General features: G+C 43.3%; 1 protein-coding gene across 1 annotated transcript in view; it reads left to right on the forward strand.

Annotated features, from left to right (window-relative positions):
• Positions 1-19,840, forward strand: part of SLC1A3 (solute carrier family 1 member 3) — a 95,425-nt gene that overhangs the window by 14,272 nt on the left and 61,313 nt on the right. The window contains exon 3 of the mRNA XM_034773202.1: positions 14,354-14,491. Coding sequence (XP_034629093.1) covers positions 14,354-14,491 — 138 coding nt within the window. The remainder of the gene's footprint in view (positions 1-14,353; positions 14,492-19,840) is intronic.

Consider the following 19,840-nt stretch of genomic DNA (forward strand, 5'->3'; position numbering starts at 1 on the left):
AAGGATGTCATACAAATGAATAACCAACCAATCCCACAGCAATAAACACTAAATGCCCACAAACGAAGTAAAAATAACAAAAATGCCCTCAGTCTCCCCACAGCCCATAGTTGGTTGGTGGAGTTGGAGATCAATGAGAACTAAAAGGCTGGTGATGTCCTAGCTCTTCCTTCTAGAAGAGAGGTCCTTGGTGGCCACAAGCCTTGGCCATCCCTGGTTTCTAGTTCAGAGGAAACTTAGCAGGCTTGGGTGGCAGGCAGTCCTCACAGGCAGTGGAATGAGAGGATTCAGTCTCTTACGTGTGGAGCTGTGGGCTTTGGGTCAGTCTCAGGTCCCCTGGCTGAAAGAGACAAAACAGCATCTTATTTTCTGCTGCACTGAGCAACCCTTGAGTTGCTTCCCCTCCAACTACTGTAACTTGTCACTTTGCAGCCAGTTCTAGCTCCACAAACTGTTCCTGCTTGTGCTCAGCTCACAGATGGGGCAGTCCTAGCCATGTGCAGGCTATCTGGGGCCTGCAGTTGGGTGCCTGGCTTGTCCATAGGGTGGCTGGTTTGACCCTAAGCTGGTTCTGTCTCTCAAGCAGAGGGGGAAGCAAGCAGTCCCTGTTTCAATTCCCCCAGTTTCTGCTATGTGCTGCTGTCTGTAAGAAGTGCTGGGAGCCGCTTCTATCAAGTCCCCAACTGGTAAGGGACTACACCCAGATGAATTAGGAGGATTATACTACCAAGAAAAATACATTGGGTGATATTCTGTGCTGCATCTTTAAAAGAAAAACACACAGATCTTTCAGCCTAAGAGAATGGGAATTAAAGTGGCTTTAAGCTATCTTAACACCCTCCCAATTCTGGGATGCTCCAGGGTCTGACATAAACCCTAACATAACTTAGTCCTTGGGGCTTGTGTGAATTACTGCAGTAGGCATCAGTGCAGCCCAGAAACACTATGTGCTACAGCCCTACCCCTGACAATCCCCTCCTACTCCTAGCCAATCCCTGGCATGCCTCATACTCCAGAGCTTCCAGAAGACAGCTTGCAGAAGGAAGACAGCATCCTCTTGCACCAAGGGAATTATCCCCTGGCTAGAATAAGGACTTTTAGAACCTGTTTAGACTATTTCACCCCTTTTACCTGAAATGAAGGGGCTGAAATAGGGTTAGAATCTCCCCCACTGAGCACAAAATATTAAGGAAAATCAAAGAGGCATAATAAAGCAGTAATAATGGATGATTTCAAACCCACATATAAAGTGGTCATATGTCACAGTGGAACAAGGTTTAGAGAATCAATTTCTTGATAATTTAAATGATTGCATGATGGAACAATTAGTTCTCATGCACACAAGAGGCAAGACTACACTCAGCTGAGTCCTAAGTAAAACTAGAATTGGTTTAAGAAGTAAGAAGAGTAAGAGTTGGTTTAAGATAGAGACTTTAAGACTAAAACTAGAGTTGGTTTAAGAAGTAACTACTACTTTAAGAAGTAACTACTGAGCAGTACTGACAACAATATGATCAAGTTCATCTGGAGGTGAGAATCTAGTCAAAAAGACCCTAAAGTAAAGAGTATATTAAAATCCATAGGTTCATCATGGCATTTACTTAAGTGTATCATAATGGAGTCACAGAAAGTATGCTTACCCCTAAATAACAAAGAAAACAAGAAGGCAAGAAAAGTAGTAATGGGGTTAAATGGCAAGGTACAGGAGGTCATTTTAGATGAAAAATCAAACCCATATGAAGCCAATAGAAAGGAACATAAACGAGGGCAGATAACATGTAAGATGGAAATAAAAAGGGTAAATTAATCAAAGTCTTTATATGCAGTGTTGTTGTAGCCATGTTGGTCCGTTGGTGAGACACACAAGCTTTTGAGCTTACACAGAGCTCTTCTTCAGGTCTGGGAAAGTCACAACTAAATACAAGATTGAATAGATTGCTTAGCATAAGTAGTTAATGCAAGGAACCATTCAAGGTAAAGTAGCCCATTAACACTTCTCCAGTCATAAGCGAGAAAAAGGGGGGGGAAGCTAGGGGGAGGGTTTAAGTGGGTCATAGATTGTTGTAATAAGCCATAAAATCTATTCAAACCAGGACTTTTAGTATCTACCAAAGTTAAGAATTTAAGCTCCCAGACTCATCTTTTGAAGGGGTTGCACAGGTTTCCTCTGAGGATAAGGACTGAGAGATCAGATAGACTGTGTGAGTTCATTTGAGAGCATAGCAATCATCTTGTTTCACACACCTAGTTGTTATTGGGCCATTTAGTGGACAGGATGAGCTACACCACATGTGGTGATAGGCATGTGTAGGACACATGGATCTCGAAAGGTGTGTTGTGGGGGGTGTTGACCATCATAGCAATGGAGATAGATCTACAAATTTTACATTCGTTGTTCTGACAGTCTCTGGTGCCATTTTGAGTTGGTATGTCCTGGTCTGTGAGGAGCTAGCTCCTGACGATGAGCTTGGCAAGGCTGGGGGGGGGAGGTTATTTGAAGGCAAAAAGAGGGGTCCAGGAAAGATTTCTTTCAGGATGTGGTCCCTATTGAGTATAAGTTGTAATTGTTTGATGATACCCCGTATGGGTTCCAGTATGGGGTGACAGGTGACAACCAGAAGTGTGCAGTTGAAGGCAGTTTTATTTCTGTATCAATGCAGGTTCTATCAGGGCATTAGGGTGGCCCGTTCCATGATGCAATCTACTTCTCTCATGGAGCGTTGATTAATGAAGTCAGTTTTAAGTGTGTTAAGGTGTATATCATGGACTTTCTCCTCTGATCATATTCTGTGGTATCTGAGTGCCTGACTGTAGATAACAGGTTTCTTGACATGTTTGGGGTGGTTACTGGATCTGTGAAGGTAAGGATGGTGATCCGTGAGTTTCTTGTATATAGTTGTCTGTAAGGTTCCATTGATGAAGCTGATGGTGGTGTATGAGAAGTTGTGCTAGTGTGGGAGTGTTCTAGAGAGGGATTAATAGATGGTTGTGGCCACTGAAGTTGTGGTGGAAATCCATCCAGAGGATGAAAATACCATCGATGTTTCTCAGATATATCATTGGTTATGTGGTGCATTTGTCCAGAAATTCTTCTTCAAGGAGGCCCATGAAGAGGTTGGCATATTGGGGAACCCTCCTAGTACCCATGGCTGTTCCCATGGTTTGTTGTTGAATGTAAAATTTGTATGGGTAAGGATGAAATGGATGAGTTTGTCAATGTGTTTGGGGCGGATGTCTGAAGGTTGTCCATTATCTTGTAAATATTTGAGGCAGGCAGCAATGCCATCATAGGGAGGCATGTTGGTGTATAGGGAGGTGACATCCATGGTGGCAAGGATGGTGTTCTGAGGGAGGTTGTTAATGTTGCAGAGTTTCTGGAGGAAAACGATTGTGTCCTGGAGGAAGCTGGGCCTTTGTGCAGAGAATGGTTTGTGGATGGTTTCTAGGACTCCTGATATTCCTTCAGTTAGAGTACTGTGGCCAGATGTGATGGGTCTGCCTGGGTCCTCCTGTTCGTGTATCTTGGGAAGCATGTAGGAGGTCCTTGGGATGGGTTCATAGGGGATGAGGTTGTAGAGCTTTCCTGAACATTGCATGGAAAGTAAAGTTAAGTGGGTGCATTGACCCGAAAGATGCCCACACATATGACATTGTGTATCACATTGAATCCTACACCAAGAATGTATGTAATGGGTTGTGTCAAAAGGTAAAAAGCAACAGAAACCAATACCCATTTTTCTATTTCACCATGGCTGGAATTCATTAATTGCCTTGCAAAGGCTCAAATGGATGGGGAAGTGGTGTCAATAACTGATGCAGAAGCTAAGTACAGAGAAGTATGTGCTTTGAATGGCATTGAAGACAAACAAATGCTTACAAGAAAGGCTCTTACAGCATTTATTGAAGACGAACTGTGGGATATGGATGTACTTTCTAGCAATCCTGCAGCTAATAAATTTTTGTGGAAAAGCTTTTTGTCCTGCAGTATGTGGGAGTTTCAGGGATCCAAAGCTGATGCCAAACCTGAAAAATAATACCATATGACATGTACTACTTCTTTAAGTGGTGCATTGGTGATTGCAGTGACGTCAGCACCAATGAGAATGAAAATAAGCAAGCAGAGAAGAAGGCTGCCATTTTATCAGAAAGCCTTATATACAAGTGCTTCAATGCAAGGCAGGTTTCCAACACATAAATAACTGTGGAGCATGTGTGTCGTCTACCATGACAAGTAGCTATTGGTTTAACAAGGGGGGGCGGGGAGAGAGAGAGAGAGAGATCTATCGGTGTTACATATGCACAGCATTGGCTTCTCCATTGACTGTAACAAAGCATTCTACCAGAACACTGCAATTGCAAACAAAGTTCTTTGCTACATGGAACTGAATGAAGGGTTGTCCATTCCCCCAGAACTTATCAAGGGTAAGTTTATATTTTGTGCTGTCGATAACTTAGACTTCCTTGAAGATACAGCTGATGGCAACGGTAGTCTTTATCCTACTGTTATGGTCAGGAGTATATTAATGGGAATCAGTCTCAATCTCAAGTGCTGTCTGGACCAACAGAAGAACCATTCCTTGAAGGAGCTTCCTGACTTAATGACTCACTTTCCTACCAAGGTCCAAAAAATCTGAAGCCAAGAAGTCCAGTTTTCATTGAAGCAGCAGTTAAATTGACTGTAATAGAGTTTTCTATATTTGCTATCTTTGACCTCACTTGGTTATTGTGCAAAACTGGGATGCACTGCAGAGGTTAAAAATAATTGAGTATGGCTTCAATTGAAGAGACAGAAAACGTACCCTCAAATGATCTAGACACCCAGGAGATACCATACCAAACCATTTCAGGAGAAAGATACATTCCAATCTGATCAGCCTTTAATTCAGCACTATGCGAGGTACTAGAGCAAATGACCTGTATGCATCCTGCCAATCATACCTGCTAGTCCCACTGATCGCTCAGTTCACTCAGCAAAATCGCCACCAACAAGGGATGCATTTATACCTGCTTCAAGGGGGCAAGTTATCCATCAATGGAATGGCTCCAGGTTTATCGAGTTCATCCAAAACTATCCTCCCCTATCAGGCATGGATGGGTCTTGGAAGATGGACCAATGACACCAGTTATGTGTGAAATACCACGTGCTTCCAAATCAATTCTGCAGCTAATCAAATCCAGATGCTCTCCATGCAGCAAATGTTTACCTTGTACAGACCTTGTGTGAGTGTAGCACAGACAAGGATTAGTGTGACAATGTGTCTAGCAGTGATGCACTAGACGGAGATGACACTGATGATAATGTTCATGAATAAATGTTTTCAGTCCTACTTGTCAAGGCTTACTTCTCTAGGATTACCAAAGATCTTTTTTTTTTTTTTAAGTAAGCAATGCAACCCTGTGTTAAAGTACAATTTTAAAAAGTTGATTTTTAAATATTTTTTCAAATATATATCTACATAATTGTTTTAGGTTTGTCATGTTTGGTACCACTGTGTTTATGCGAGAAAGGGCTTTCAAATGATACCAAATTCAACCCATTTCCAATTACTGTATTATCAAAATTTCTATGAACTGGAGGACCTGGAGCTGGGAGCCGGAGGTGCACAATACTGGGAGGCAGCAAGTCCTCCCTGCCATGCCCTAGACAGTGACACCATTGAAATTATGATTCTGTAGATGCATACAAGTCAAATGACACCTCCCTTACTCTTCTATTAATAACTTGCCCATGGAATGAGATTTTACTACATTATACTCCCAGACTACAAACATGACAGGACAGGGACAAACAAGTATGGCTGTAGTAAAGGAAAATCAACTCGAAAACCTTACACATGCTAAAGGAGAGGAAATAGCACATATACTGTATTTTCCGGCGTATAAGACGACTGGGCGTATAAGACGACACCCAACTTTTCCAGTTAAAATATAGAGTTTGGGATATACTCGCCATATAAGACTACCCCTCTTCCAACGCACACCAAAAAAAAATTAAAAAAACATCAGATTTGATTTCAATATGGTAATTTTAATTCAAATGCTTATGACATGCAGGTACTTAGCAGGAAAACTGTCACTTATAAACATAAGGCTGTTTGTCATCAAACATGTAAACATAAAACAGTGCAAGTGGATTAAACTTTTCCTAATTCACTCTAAAGCTGAAAGGAAGGAAAAGACAATAAACCCATGGGAGCTGCCATGCTGTTTGTTTTCTAAGCTGTCAACCAAACTGGAACTGATGATGATAGGAGGAAGATAACAAACAAGAGAGAGAGAGCAAGTGCCGGGCAAGTCCCTGGCGAGTTAGCAACGCCCATCATAACTGCAAGCTATGGTATTTTTACAGGTTTTCCTGGTGTGACAGTTTCCCTTTAAAAGCCTTCAAAATCCTCCTGTTCGTCATCTGATATCATAAGTACATCAATGACATCTTGTGATACATTTGTAAGGCAGTCATCGTATGGATCGAATTCCGTATCAGATGGTGTGGTCTCAGCTTCGGCTTCCTCTTCATCTTGCCACAAGTAGTCGTCCTCCATACCATCTAATGAATTTGATATGCCACACTTCTTGAAAGACTTGATTACTGTTTCTGCATCAATATCATTCCAGGCTTTTATGACAAACTTGCACAAAACATCCAACTGTGGAGCACGCATGTTTCCTCCTTTTGTGAATGACTTTTCGCCGCTAACCATCCATTCATTCCACTGTTCTTGAATGCGATCTTTAAATGGCTTGTTTAGGCACACATCCAGTGGCTGTACCAACGATGTCAATCCTGCAGGAATAACTGCCGCATCTGTGTTTAGTCTTGCAAGCATTTGCTTGGTGCTGGGAGTTAAATGAGCCCTGAACATATCCCACACCAGTAGACTACATTTTTGAATAAGTCCACCTGGTCGCCTGCTCCATACATTATCAAGCCATAGCTTTACCCCTTCTTCATCCATCCAGCCTTTTTCATTCACATGTACAAAACAACCAACAGGGAACTTGAATTTCGGCATTGTTTTTCTTTTAAAAATAATCATTGGTCTCAGTTTGGCGCCATCAGCTGTGCATCCTAGTACCACTGTAAAACTGGACTTCTCATGTCCTGTTGTTTTAATTAAAATTGTTTTTTCACCTTTTTGATGGACAGTTTTATTTCCAACCATATCAAAATTCATTGGAGTTTCATCCATATTTCCAATACTACTTAACGCATAGCCATGTTTAGTGCGCTGTTGTATTACGTATCGATGGAAACTATTTACTTTGCTATCAAGATCTGCAGGTAATTTTGGGGCAATTTTCATCTTTTGCCTCAGTACCATATTATGCCTTCCCATGAATCTAGTACACCAGGATACAGTGGCCTTAAATCTGTTGCTGTGATCTGGGTTAGATTTGGCCCACTGAAGTGCAAACAAATGTATTTTATTTCGTGTCACTACATAACCGTTTTGGCGATGCTCATTCACCATGTCTGCTACATGTTTTTCGAGTTCTGGCCAATGTGGAGTGCCTCTTCTTAATGCACACTTACCCCTTGGCATACTCTTTAATGCTTTTTCATTTGCTTTCCAGTCCCGAACCATCTTTTCTGTTACTCCATATTGTCTTGCAGCAGCGCAGTTATGTTCCATGGCAAAGTTTACAACTTTAAGTTTGAAACTGGCTTCATATTTCTTTCTTCTTGCTGGTGGAGCCATGATGGGGTTTTGACTGTTGGACATTTGTATACTGTCCTGTATGTACTGGTGCTATACTGTATGAACAGGTACAGATACTGGTGCTGTACTGTATGTGGTACCCAGTATAGAACAACCAGCCAATCACGGCAAGCGATGTACCTTACCGGCGATTGGCTGGTTGTTGTATACAAAGCCTGCTTGGATTGGTCAGCTCTCCCTGCCTGCCCAGCCCTCCCTGTCTCCAAGACTATCAGAGCGGTAGCGCAAACACGCCTCTTTCACCCGTCTGGCCCGCCCTTGTATCCTATTACCTCCTTCTCTGCCTCTCAGATCTCGCACATGCGCACCTGCGCCACTTCACTGCAGTCCTCAGGAGCGAGATCTGAGAGGCAGAGAAGGAGGTACGGTAATAGGATACAAGGGCGGGCCAGACGGCTGAAAGAGGCGTGTTTTTCTGGGCACAGCGCCGCTCTCTTTTTTCCATACCCCGGGCGTCCCGGACGCCTGCAGCTTGCTCCGCCCTTCACTTACACCTTCCCGGTGAGGCGCCCCCTCACCTCGTCATCGGGCGGGGATGTGGCCGCGGCCGTTTTTGAGCTCCCCCCACCATATGCGGCGACCGCAGATTCTCCAGTCCGGCTCGGAAGTTTCAGCACCCACCCTATAAGACTACACCCGGCGTATAAGACGACCCCCGACTTTTGAGAAGATTTTCCTGGGTTAAAAAGTAGTCTCATACGCCAGAAAATACAGTAATTCATCTGAAGTTTCAAAAGCCTTTGAGTAGGAATAATTGGTCAGTTTTCAATAAAGTAACAGATTAACAGGAGGGTGCCCCAACATCTTGTACTGGGACTGGTGTTGTTTACTATACTTTTTAATGCTCTGGAAAAGGGAGTGAACTACAATTTATCAGATAGACAGACCTGGAGAAAACTGTGAGGATTTCAAAAAGACTTAACAAAATCTTGGTGAATGGACAATATGGTGGCATATGAAATTTAGCTGCTGACAAATGCAAAGTAATTGGAAAGAATAATGTGAACTACTCATTGCTAATTCTAAATTCAGTGTAAGCCCCAAGGGAAAAGGTCTAGCGGTGAATGTGGACAGCTAATGTCAAAGCTTTGCTCAGGTTACAGAAATAGTAAAATATGTATAGAAAGGGTCTATAAAAATTATTTAGCGCCATGGAGATTTTCAAACACTAGTGTGCAGTTCAGAGAGGAAATGAGTAAGAGGGACAGAGTAGAGGTATATAAAATAATGAATGGTGTAGGGAAAATAATCAAATGCTTCTAATGGTGTTGAGATAGTAAATCAAGTGCTCCTTACACAAAAACAAGGGAATATTCAACAAAAATGAAAGACGTTAAAAATTATTAATAGAAACACTTTTTATGAAATACATAATCTGTGTATAGAACTCACTACTACGAGATATCATTAGATCCATGAGGTTAGTGGGAGTCAAAAAAATTACACGTGTATATGGATTATGGGAACATCCACAGTCATATAAAAGATATAAACTCTCAAGCTTCAGGGCATAAGCCAACCACTAACTTTTTAGAGTGAGAAAGAAGCTTATTGCATTCCATATATGTCTCTAATTGAGAACTTGTACCATCCTCAGAAGCAACTGTGTCTGGTCATTGTGAGGAACAATTGGACAAGTGCTCAGATCTGTCCTGTCAGGTTCCATTACTACCTATGTAAATCAGTGGCATCCAGTTATTCCTTATGTCTTATTTGAAACAGAACATTATTCCCAGGATTGGTGCAGCACTGGTGCTGAATCAGCATTAATAGCCACCCTCAGTTTGTTGCGTTATTTTTACCTAGTGGAAGAGTAAGAACTTTATCTCAGTTAGGTGACAGGTTTTGATGTCTTCTGTTTGCACCAGTAAGGAAAATTCAGATCTTGTACCTTGTAATGGAAGCACTGTCCAGTAATTTTCTTGTGGAATACATGTTGATGTTTTCAGTTTGAAACAGCTATGTCTGGCTTTTGATCATGTCAAAAATAAAAATAATTTATTTTTATATATTTTGTTCTGAAATATTCTGCAAAGAAAGTTTATTTAAGAAACGTGCACTATAAATAAATCTGCAGTCCTTTATGTACATAACTGCATGCTTCTGAAATAGAGAAACAGGTTAGGGATTCACGATTAGTTTTAAAAACTGGTAACTCAATGGTTTTACAAAACAGAGTTCCTGTTACTGTTCATTTCAAAATGGTTTGTCTTTTTATCTTTGAGAATGTCTGTGCTAGTTTCAATATTTCAGTTATTTCAGGGGAAGAAATCTGTTGACGCCACAAGACTTAGTGAAGGACCCAGCCACAAAGTTCAGATATCAAGGTGATGAGCCCAGGAAAAAATCTGCACTAAAGAGGAGATTAGATTTAAATTTCCCTAGAATTCAGAAGTGCTTGGTTCTGGGTTAGAGTTCACCGCTAATTTTCTAACTGTGACCAGATGGTTCTATTGATGTAGAAACTAAAGCGTATTTGAAGGTGTGTGGCCTGCCATCCATCCCATCTATACAACACAATGAGCCAGGTCCTGGAACAGTTTTCTACCATTTCAAGACCAAGCCCACATTGTAGTATAGACAGGATTTTAAGAAGTTCTTTATCTGCTCGATAAGGGGATTTTTATGTTCATTTTAAAATTCATTTTACAAAATGAGTCATAATATTTTATCTTTCAAAATAAACTGCTGGTGCTTAGATTCCTCTCGTAGAATCTCAGAAGACACCTTTTGTTGTGCCCACATAGAAAAATACATCATTTATATTCACTGTTACTCAAAGGAAAAAGAATAAGAATTATCTTTATAAATAAATTATTCTCAAAAATTAGTTAAAATTTATTAATTTTGGTCTCCCTTCTTGCAGAAAGTTTAGTTGTAGCACACTAAATTACTCTGCACCTGGTGTTTATACCTTTCGGATAATTATAGACAATTATCATGTTTTCTAGCCATTAGAGAAACAGGTATAGTTTCCAAGATATGAATAGGGGAAAATGGGCACTCTACATTTGTTACATCTTCTTGGTGCAAAAGTGTCTAGAATTGAATGCAATATTCCAGTTTTAGTTTCACCAGAGTCATGCTTCTCCCTGTCCTATGATATCATGGCTCAGTATAAGCAATCCCAAAGCACATTTGCCTTTTTTTTTTAATGTCGTATGTATTATAAGATCACATCTAACTTGTTTACCCACTTTCATCCCTATGCCACTGCCAGCCTTATTAATTTCTTCTTTCTATGAATAATTTGTGTTTTGGACCATTTTGTCCATTGTTTTTAAAGATGCTGAATCTCATTTGAATATAATCACTAAAAAAAACTGCAATAAAATATTCCCAAGGCTGGGTCTAGGATTTTGGAAGCCCCACATTCTTCATGGCAGATTTCCTCTCTTTCCTCCCTTCCCAACTATGTTTTCACCTTGTATCTCCTTTCTTCAAATGTACCCTTCCTCGTGTGTCCCAGGGGAAATTGGGGCACAGCTTAAAATTCCCTCCATCCCCACATTCTAGTCAAATAAATGAAGAAGTTCTAGCAGCTGGGTGTTTTCTCACAGTTGGCCAACAGAGATCACACTGTCCTCTGCACTTTTAGCACTGTCTAATGCTAGTCCGTTAGTAAAATGTCAATCGATGCACAAAAGATAACAAAATACTCCACCATTGGAACTGTCCCACAAGCTGGGAGTTTTCCAGGAATTCAGTTGCATCTGTGACGGGTACATCCTAAAACCAGTCTCTGATTATTCCCAACCTCAGTTCTTTCTGTTTACAAGAATAAGTGTACAATTCAACCAAGGGTCTGGTTTTGTTGCAGTACCATAATTATCTTTTAAAATTCCACTCACTGACTTTAACAAACAGTATTGATTTTTGTCTTGAAGAAGCCAAAAGATTCTGTTACAAAATGGTTCTCCACTACAATGCAGAAGTGGTGCACTATTTTACCATTCAGAAAGTTGGGCTTCTGATATCATAGATTGCTTGCTCTTTACTTGTATAGAGGAAAAACCCGTGCAACAGGTTGTGGGAACATTTAATGTGAGGCTTTGTTTCAGTACAATGTTCAGACTGAATCGGAAACCTGAAACTCTTACTGAAAAAGGCCAGCTCCAGCATTCAGCCTCTTCAAGCCTGATCCTGCAGGGTACTAGCAACTGCTAAGAGATGTTAAGCACCCTGCTTCACAGCAACACTAGATCAGGCCCTGCTTCCTGATTTGATTTTGATACATAGCCTTATCACTATACTTTATCTTTAAAAGTCTACTACATCAATAAGCTGATTTGTCTTATTGTTGAAGATTTTTAAAAGCTAGCACTACAGACTGAATTGAAACAAGTTAAGAAAATTTGCCATATCTTTTTCAGACTCATTAGTCACTTAAAAAAAAACATTGTAAATATGTTCTTTAGCAAGGATATAAAATGTGGTATTTAAATATTTAAAATCACTACTAAAGTCATATTAAATATCTTTTATTTTTCACAGATTTTTAAGGTCAGACTGGATTATTATGATCATGCTGGCCTGACCTTCTACACAGCACAGTCCATAAAATTTCACCTAGTGACCAGGGCCGGCTCCAGGGTTTTGGCCACCCCAAGCAACCAAAAAAAAAAAAAAAAAAGCTGCGATTGCGATCTGCGGCAGCAATTCGGCGGAGGGTCCTTCGCTCCAAGCGGGAGCGAGGGACTGTCCGCCGAATTGCCGCTGATTAGCTGGACCTGCCGCCCCTCTCCGGAGTGGCCGCCCCAAGCACCTGCTTGCCAAGCTGGTGCCTGTAGCCGGCCCTGTTAGTGACTCCTGCACTGGAGGGAATTATTCTTTTAAATCCTTTCCTGCACTGCTAATAACATTATCTTACCATAATTAATCCTCAAAACACACCTTTGAGGCAGGGACATTATGTATCATTATACCAGTTTACAAGAGGGGAAACGGAGATCCAGAGAGGTTAAATGACTTGCCCCAGCCATACATGATGTCATTGGCAAAGCAAAGATTAGAACTCAGGCCTCTAGATCATTCTCTGCATCTCAGAAGTTCTGATTCCTTCCACTATGGAATGCTGGACAACCATTGTAATACTGCATACAGTGGTTTACTGAACAGCATATTAAATAAAACTGAAAAATCTGCAGAAATTCTTGGCATCTCAAGTTTCAGGAGCTGCAGTAACTTGCTTTCACATTCAGATAATATTCATAGAACTATCCACTGACACAGGCTCATAGTGGGGCCCCAATTCTCCATTATGTGCAAAAAATGGCCTGACTGGACCAGAAAATGTAGCCCTTATAACACAGTATAAGGATTGGATCCTGACAGGCTAACAGACCCTTACTGATTTCAGTGGGGCAACAGGATGCATCCATCTGAAGATAATTACAGGATCAGAGCCTAAGTAAGAAGCTGGTCTATTTTACATGCTTATTATTCAGCATAGTGCTTATTAAGTGCAGAAATGAAGTGTCCACATACATTACTCCAATGGATTCTTTATGCACAAGAATTGTGTTTCCCATACAAAGAAGAGAACCATAGACAACTGATGCCTCTCTATACTGGGGTTGGGGCACAATTTAAAGGTGAGGACACATGACTGCCCCATGTGTCTCCTCTGCCAGTGACACCCCCCACCACCCTGAGCCCAGCCCAGGACACCATGTTCTCCCCGCCCCACATTACCTGAGGGAGAGAGGGCTCTGTCCTTCTCTCCCTGCACTTCCGCCTGGCACATTTGGCCACTCTCCCTGGCAGCCGGGCAGGGAGCAGGATGGAGCTGCTTCTGCCTGAGAGAGCCTGGCTGGGAGACAGTGGGGACCCACCTCCCGGCTGGGCCCTGCTGCCGGGGGACAGGGGCTGAGCAAGCTGGAGCCGCCCCCACCCCGCACTGGCATGCTTGTCCCTTGTCCCTGGCAGACGAGCCCGGGTAGGGAGCGGGCCGCCGCTGCCTCCCAGCCAGACTCAGGCAGAAGCAGCTCCATCCCGCCCCCCACGCAGCTGCCAGGGAGTGTGGGCAAATGTGCCAGGGAGGGAGGCACAGAGAGAGAACGACCGAGCCCTCTTCCTTCCCACCCCCAGCAGGCTAATCTGAGGAGGCGCTTGACCCACACATGCGCCCCCTACACATCGCCTCTGAAGAGAACAATCACAATCATATTGCAGTAGAATTTAAGGACAGCTCCATCCACAGAGCAAGGTGCCGGCTCTATAACGTGCTTTGTGACCTGGTAACCTCACAGATTCCTTCTCTCCCCAGGCCATATGACCAGTGCATTACTGTTTTTTATTTGAAAATTGTATATTTTAATATTACAAAGAGACCTGGAGCATTAACTGGGCACCTAATGACTGAAAAATCTTTTCTATAAATCCAATAAATAAATAAAATTATAGTGCAAACAATAAACCACCTTCTGATACTCTTACTCATGTTCAGAAGCAATTTCCATTTACCTCAATGGGACTACTTAATGTGAGTAAGAATATGAGAATCTGGTCCATAAAAACACTGTATGTTGTACTGAGACACCTAACGGCAACTACTGCACACACATTTATGTTCATATTATGTTACTAGTGCTTAACCTAGACAAGTAAATTATGCTTTTTGTTTCCCTCAGGCATAATCCTTGGATTTTGTCTCCGACCATACAAAATGACCTACCGGGAAGTCAAGTACTTTTCCTTTCCAGGAGAACTACTGATGAGAATGTTGCAGATGTTGGTCCTACCACTCATCGTATCCAGTTTAGTTACAGGTACAAAAGCCTAATCAACTTTTTAAAAAGTTCTCTCCTCTCCATGAATTTGTTAAAGATAAAAACATGAAGTCATAAGAATGTGCACTCCATAATCTAGACAGACATGGCATTGCAAAGCTATACAACAAATTATACTAACCTGCAACATGAGGCATTGCTCACAAAAAAGTAGATCCACACTCAAAAAACAGCCAAATGATCCAAAAACATTTTTCAAATGCCAAAGTCATTGTAACTACATAAAACAACATAGTTACTATAAAATTGCAGTTGGCTGTACTCTTCTTCCTTGCCCTTACATCCTACCCAGAAACTGTCTTCCATAATGTCCTACTGCCATCAAGGGTAAGAGAATAGTCTGTATTCCACTGTTGTTCCAAGACTCACTGGAGATTTAAATTACTCTGTGCTGAGCTTGGGCAGGTACCTCTGCCACTCCTCTGTCACATACTTGTCTACCTCCAGTCTGTTCAGTGGCAGGATGGAGGCCAGGAAAATATGTATCTGTTGTGCAAGAGACTTCAGCCTCCATTCCATCACTTGTGGAACTTCTCCCTCATTTCTGGTTTACCTTTTCCACCCAATAGGCTCTTCTAAGCCTCAAGATCTCATTATTAACTTGCTCCGGGTATTAGTCAAGCTAGTGATGATGAAGTTGCGGATGAGGAGGAGAATAATAAAAATAAATAATGTGTTGTCCTTTTCTAGTGACTTTCTTACAAGGGTGAACATTAATTAATTAAGGCTCACAACACACCTGTGAGGTAGGAAAGTATTGTTATCCCTATTTAATAGATGGAGAAACTGGGGAATAGAGAGGTTTAAGTTTTCCAAATTTACACCACAACTCAGTGGCACAGCTAGGAATAGAACCCAGAACATATGACTCCATTTTATGCGTTAAGTACTAGGCCACAGTAGCTTTACTGCTATAAGATCCATACATAGGGTGACCATATTTCCGTATGCTGAATACGGGACACCTGGTAAAATTACTTGTATTCAAGTGAGTTCAATGGCAATCAATCAGAAATATGCAGTACAAAATGTTCAAATTAACATCAAGTTGATTGAGACCTTGTTAAAAAGAAATACTGCGTAGCAGGATTCTATTTATTTACCTTCTTATCTTTAAGGTTCACACGGGGAGAGGTAACAAACACACACTGCCATACACCTCTCTCACACAGGGTAGGTAACTGAACAATTTGACCCTCCCTGCCCTGTGCTCTCTGCCCTCCATCCCTGGCTGGGCCACTGGGACAGACCTGCCTCTCCTTGTACCTGGCGCTACATCTTCCAGAGGCAACTCATGCAGGGTCACATGCCCCACTCCCCAGATTTCTGCCAGGGTTCACACCAGAATGTGGCCAGCAGCAACCTTTTGGCACTGTGCGGGAGGGAAGGGATGGGAGCTGCTTCCAACCGCAGGGGTGGGGAATGGGGAAGGGACGACCTGGCCCATGTCTTTGCAGAGCTTATCTCTTCCCACCCCTCCACCCCCCTCGCCCACTTCCCTGCGTCTGGAAACAGCTTGTCCCTTCCTGTCCACACAGTTTCAAAAGGCAGCTAACACCTCAGGCTGCTACTGGCCACCGAAGTAACCCAGTCGTCTCCTGTCCCCCAGCTACAGCATGAGCAGGAAGGGGTTAAGCCCTAAGGATTAATTGTGCACCAGGACGCAGGGAACCTGACTGCAAGGGCTTCAGCGAACCCGGCCAGAGAGGTGGCTGAACAGGGACAGGTGTCTAAGGGACTGAGCAGCCCGTCATTCCCTAGGGGTAGGACCCAGGGCAGGGTGGAGGGGCTGATGAAGAGGGTCCTAAGCCCCTGCCCGGGGCTGCTGTGGAACCTGCAGAGTCAGGGCGCAAACAAGCTAGAAATCGCTCCCCTCCCCCCGTCCCCCTGCCACTCCAGAGCTTAGCTGAGGCGTGGAGAGGCTTCCCCATGCCAGCGCTGTGCGGGGTTCATTCCTCCTGGCCAGCACCCTGGGCTGGAGGGTCTTGGGCTTTCCCGGGGCGCTGGCCCAGTCGGAGGCAGTGAGGGAAGGAAGGAGCCTGCCAGCCAAGATGTTGGTGAGCTGAGTGCTCTCACCAGGGGCTGGTTCTCCGCACAGCACCAGGAGCAGGATGTGCCCCGCCGGGGGGGAATATGGAGGAGCAGCGGGTTGGGGGGGTGAAGGGCAAAGCAGAGAGAGGACAGCGAGCGGGAGAACATGCAAAGGGGCGATGGGTGGGCGCCACAGGCAAGACATAACTGGCCGCTGCCTGGGGCCTGCCCACACGCACCAGCCACCGCAGCTCACAGCCAGTGCCGGCCAGAAATGGGATGGAGGACAGGGTCGTGCTGGCCAAGAGCCAGCCTGCAGCGGGGGCTGCACTGATGGACCAGCAGGGGGAGTGGCTGGCCTTGCACGCTGCAGCGTTACCCCGCCACCAGCCTTGCACACCCACCCCCATTGTTGGCCACTGGACCCCCGCCACTCACCGTTAGTGGGCAGGCAGCTGGCAAGCAGGGATCCAGCCAGCAGCAGGACCTGCTAGTACTGATGAGGGGGAGACAGAAAATATAGGACAATTTGCCCGTTTTAAAGAAAAAGTTGGGACAACTTCAGGATGGCTTAAATACGGGATTGTCCCTATAAAAACTGGACGTCTGGTCACACTATCCATACGCTGAGTACAACAATCTTCTTCTCTAGTGGTTGTTAAACTTTTTACCGTGAGGACAAACTTTTCTGAAAGCAAATGAGCAAAGACTCCACCTTCACAAGTGCTAGAGAATTATGGGTGTTTTTTGCTATGGGGCAAAGGGCGAGTGACCCCCTTTCCTGACTTTGCATAGCTCCTCGCCAGCCGGCACTGCGATGTCTCCACCCCCCGGGCCCGTGAGAGCTGCTGTGGGACAGGCTGGACCAGAGGCCAAATCTCCATGATGTCAGTATCACCCCACTCTCCCCATTAGCCAGACAGGAAGCAGCAGCCGCGATGGCCTGGGCTGGAGCTGAGCACAGAGTGACCCAGGCCCCAAGCTCTGCCATGGAACGGCCATCAATGAGACACCCTCCCGGATGGGAATGGCCTGCTAACTCCCTACAATGAGCCACAGCCTCAGTGGGGAGGTAGAAGTAGGTATGCAGGCACAACTTTGCCCTCCTTTAATTTTTTTGAAATAATGCCCAGGAGACAATATTCATCCACACAATATATATAGTACCTATATGGCTCTGACAATGTCAAATAGGCCGCAGCTGACTGCAGCCCCTAAGTTGAGAACCACTGATTTAAACTTTCGCAGTGATACTACTTGGTGCTCTATTGTTACAAATAACTATAAACATAGATATTTGGTGCTACATTATCTAAACTGATAGTTCTGCCAATTGTTGGCATAGAGGTTTTATAAACATACACACATGGGGGTTTGGTGCAGAGTTATACTCAGGTAAGTATGCAGTAAGAATTTAATTTATAAATGACAGATTATCATCTTTCTAGAGATAGTATGATGTAATTTTTAATTAAATTCAGATTTTGTATATTATAAGTAACTCACTAGCTAAAAGCCTAATGCTTCTCAAACCAGTCTTGGTACCATATAATCCAAGCTGTTATTGTTAATATTTTGAATGTATACCTTTGTTCTTTGTAGATTTGGGAGAGAGTCTCGCAAAACTTAATGTTCTGGGTTTCTGCAAGCTTTTATCTCTGTGTGACCAAAATATTTGGATGTGTGGACAATCCCAGAAGGTGTATGTGGTGACCTATTTGCCCATACACACTCTGGAATAGATTGGGGCTGTTTAATTTTGTTGAGGATTCATGTGATGTGGAAGAAGTTACAAGAGTGTACAACTGAATCATAACTACACAATAGTTGCTGGCTATTACACAGCTACTAGATGAATTCAGAAAGTGAAGCATTCTAATCTTCCGTCAACACATCTACATCATTCTGAAAGTTAATCACATAAATTCATGGGAGAATAAACGTCAAAGGGTTAAGACAACATATTGGCTGTACATTCACATCCCTAGACTATTTTGGTCTTTTTCCAAAAGAAACAATTCAGGGCCTCCTCTTCTTTGGCTATTATAATATTTAACAGAAATAAGCATATATGGATTTATTAGAAGCAATTTTATTGACCATATACTTTGCAAGGGTCATTAGGCTTGCATTACTTTTTATGAAGTAATGTACCAACATTTTATGTACATTTTATGTACCAACATTTTTGAGACGTTACATCAGGATCACCATGCAATTAAAATGCATACATTGAAATATAAAGCTTTAAACTTTGCCCTGCAAGATTTGTCTGAGTATTTCAAACAGGGAGACAATTATTCAATGTGCAATCGTGTCATAGTGAGGTATGGTTTCATGTCCAAGCCACACATTTCTGAGCAAAAATTCACCCAAATTACTCATGAGCAGTCTTTTTAAGAACGTAGTCTCTATGCAGAGTTTGAGACAAAATTTGAAATCCAGGGAGTTTTGTGAAAATTTCGTTGCAATCTTTTGCACAGATCTAATCATATCCCAAACTGGTGGAGCCTCTGGAATGCCACCCCCCCCCCTTTTTTTTTTTTTTTTTGGATAGTAGTTTGGGATTTAGTTACACAGACATCATTGATTTTTAAAAGTGTTTTTTGTGACTAAATCCTTGTAACAAGACAGGCCTTTTCCCCTGCTCACTGCCATGCCCACAGTCTCTGTCCAGATGGTTTTATGTCCAAACTTAGATCAAATCACCAAAAACACAGTTTCTCAGCCCACTCTGGGCTACATCTCCCAAGAGTGTTTCCTTCTTTAGTTCTCAGATTCCTTCTGCCTTGTTAAGTCCTTAAACAGAACAGCTGCTTCTGCTTCCCAGCCTTCCCTCCCAAGAGACTCTGACAGTCCTGCTGCTCTTCAAGACTCCCTATTCCCAAAGAGCAGGCAGCGAAGGCCATGTCTGCTATCTGCACCCCTTTCTTGACTATCTCTCAAGCTCCCTCTCATCAGGTCTCGGTCTCTCTCTCTTTCTCGCTCTCTCTAAGCCCAGGTGCTCTCTTTTAAAGCTCACCTGGGGGTCAGTTGACCAGTCACAGGTGAGGAGCAGGGCCAAAGGGCCATTGCCACCCACAGGGCCAGCTCTAGGTTTTTTGCTGCCCCAAGCAAAAAAATGTTTGGCTGCCCCCTCACCCCAGCCCTGAGCTCTCCCCCACCCACACCTCCTGCTGCCCAGCTCTGAGCTCCCCCCCCACCTGTACCCCCCTGCCATCCCAGCCCTGAGCTCCCCCCCACCCACACCCCCCTGCTGCCCCAGCCCTGGGCTCTCCCCCCCATACCTGCACCCCC

Source organism: Trachemys scripta, chromosome 6, assembly GCF_013100865.1.
Source record: "Trachemys scripta elegans isolate TJP31775 chromosome 6, CAS_Tse_1.0, whole genome shotgun sequence".
In the NCBI taxonomy this organism is placed as follows: Eukaryota; Metazoa; Chordata; order Testudines; family Emydidae; genus Trachemys; species Trachemys scripta.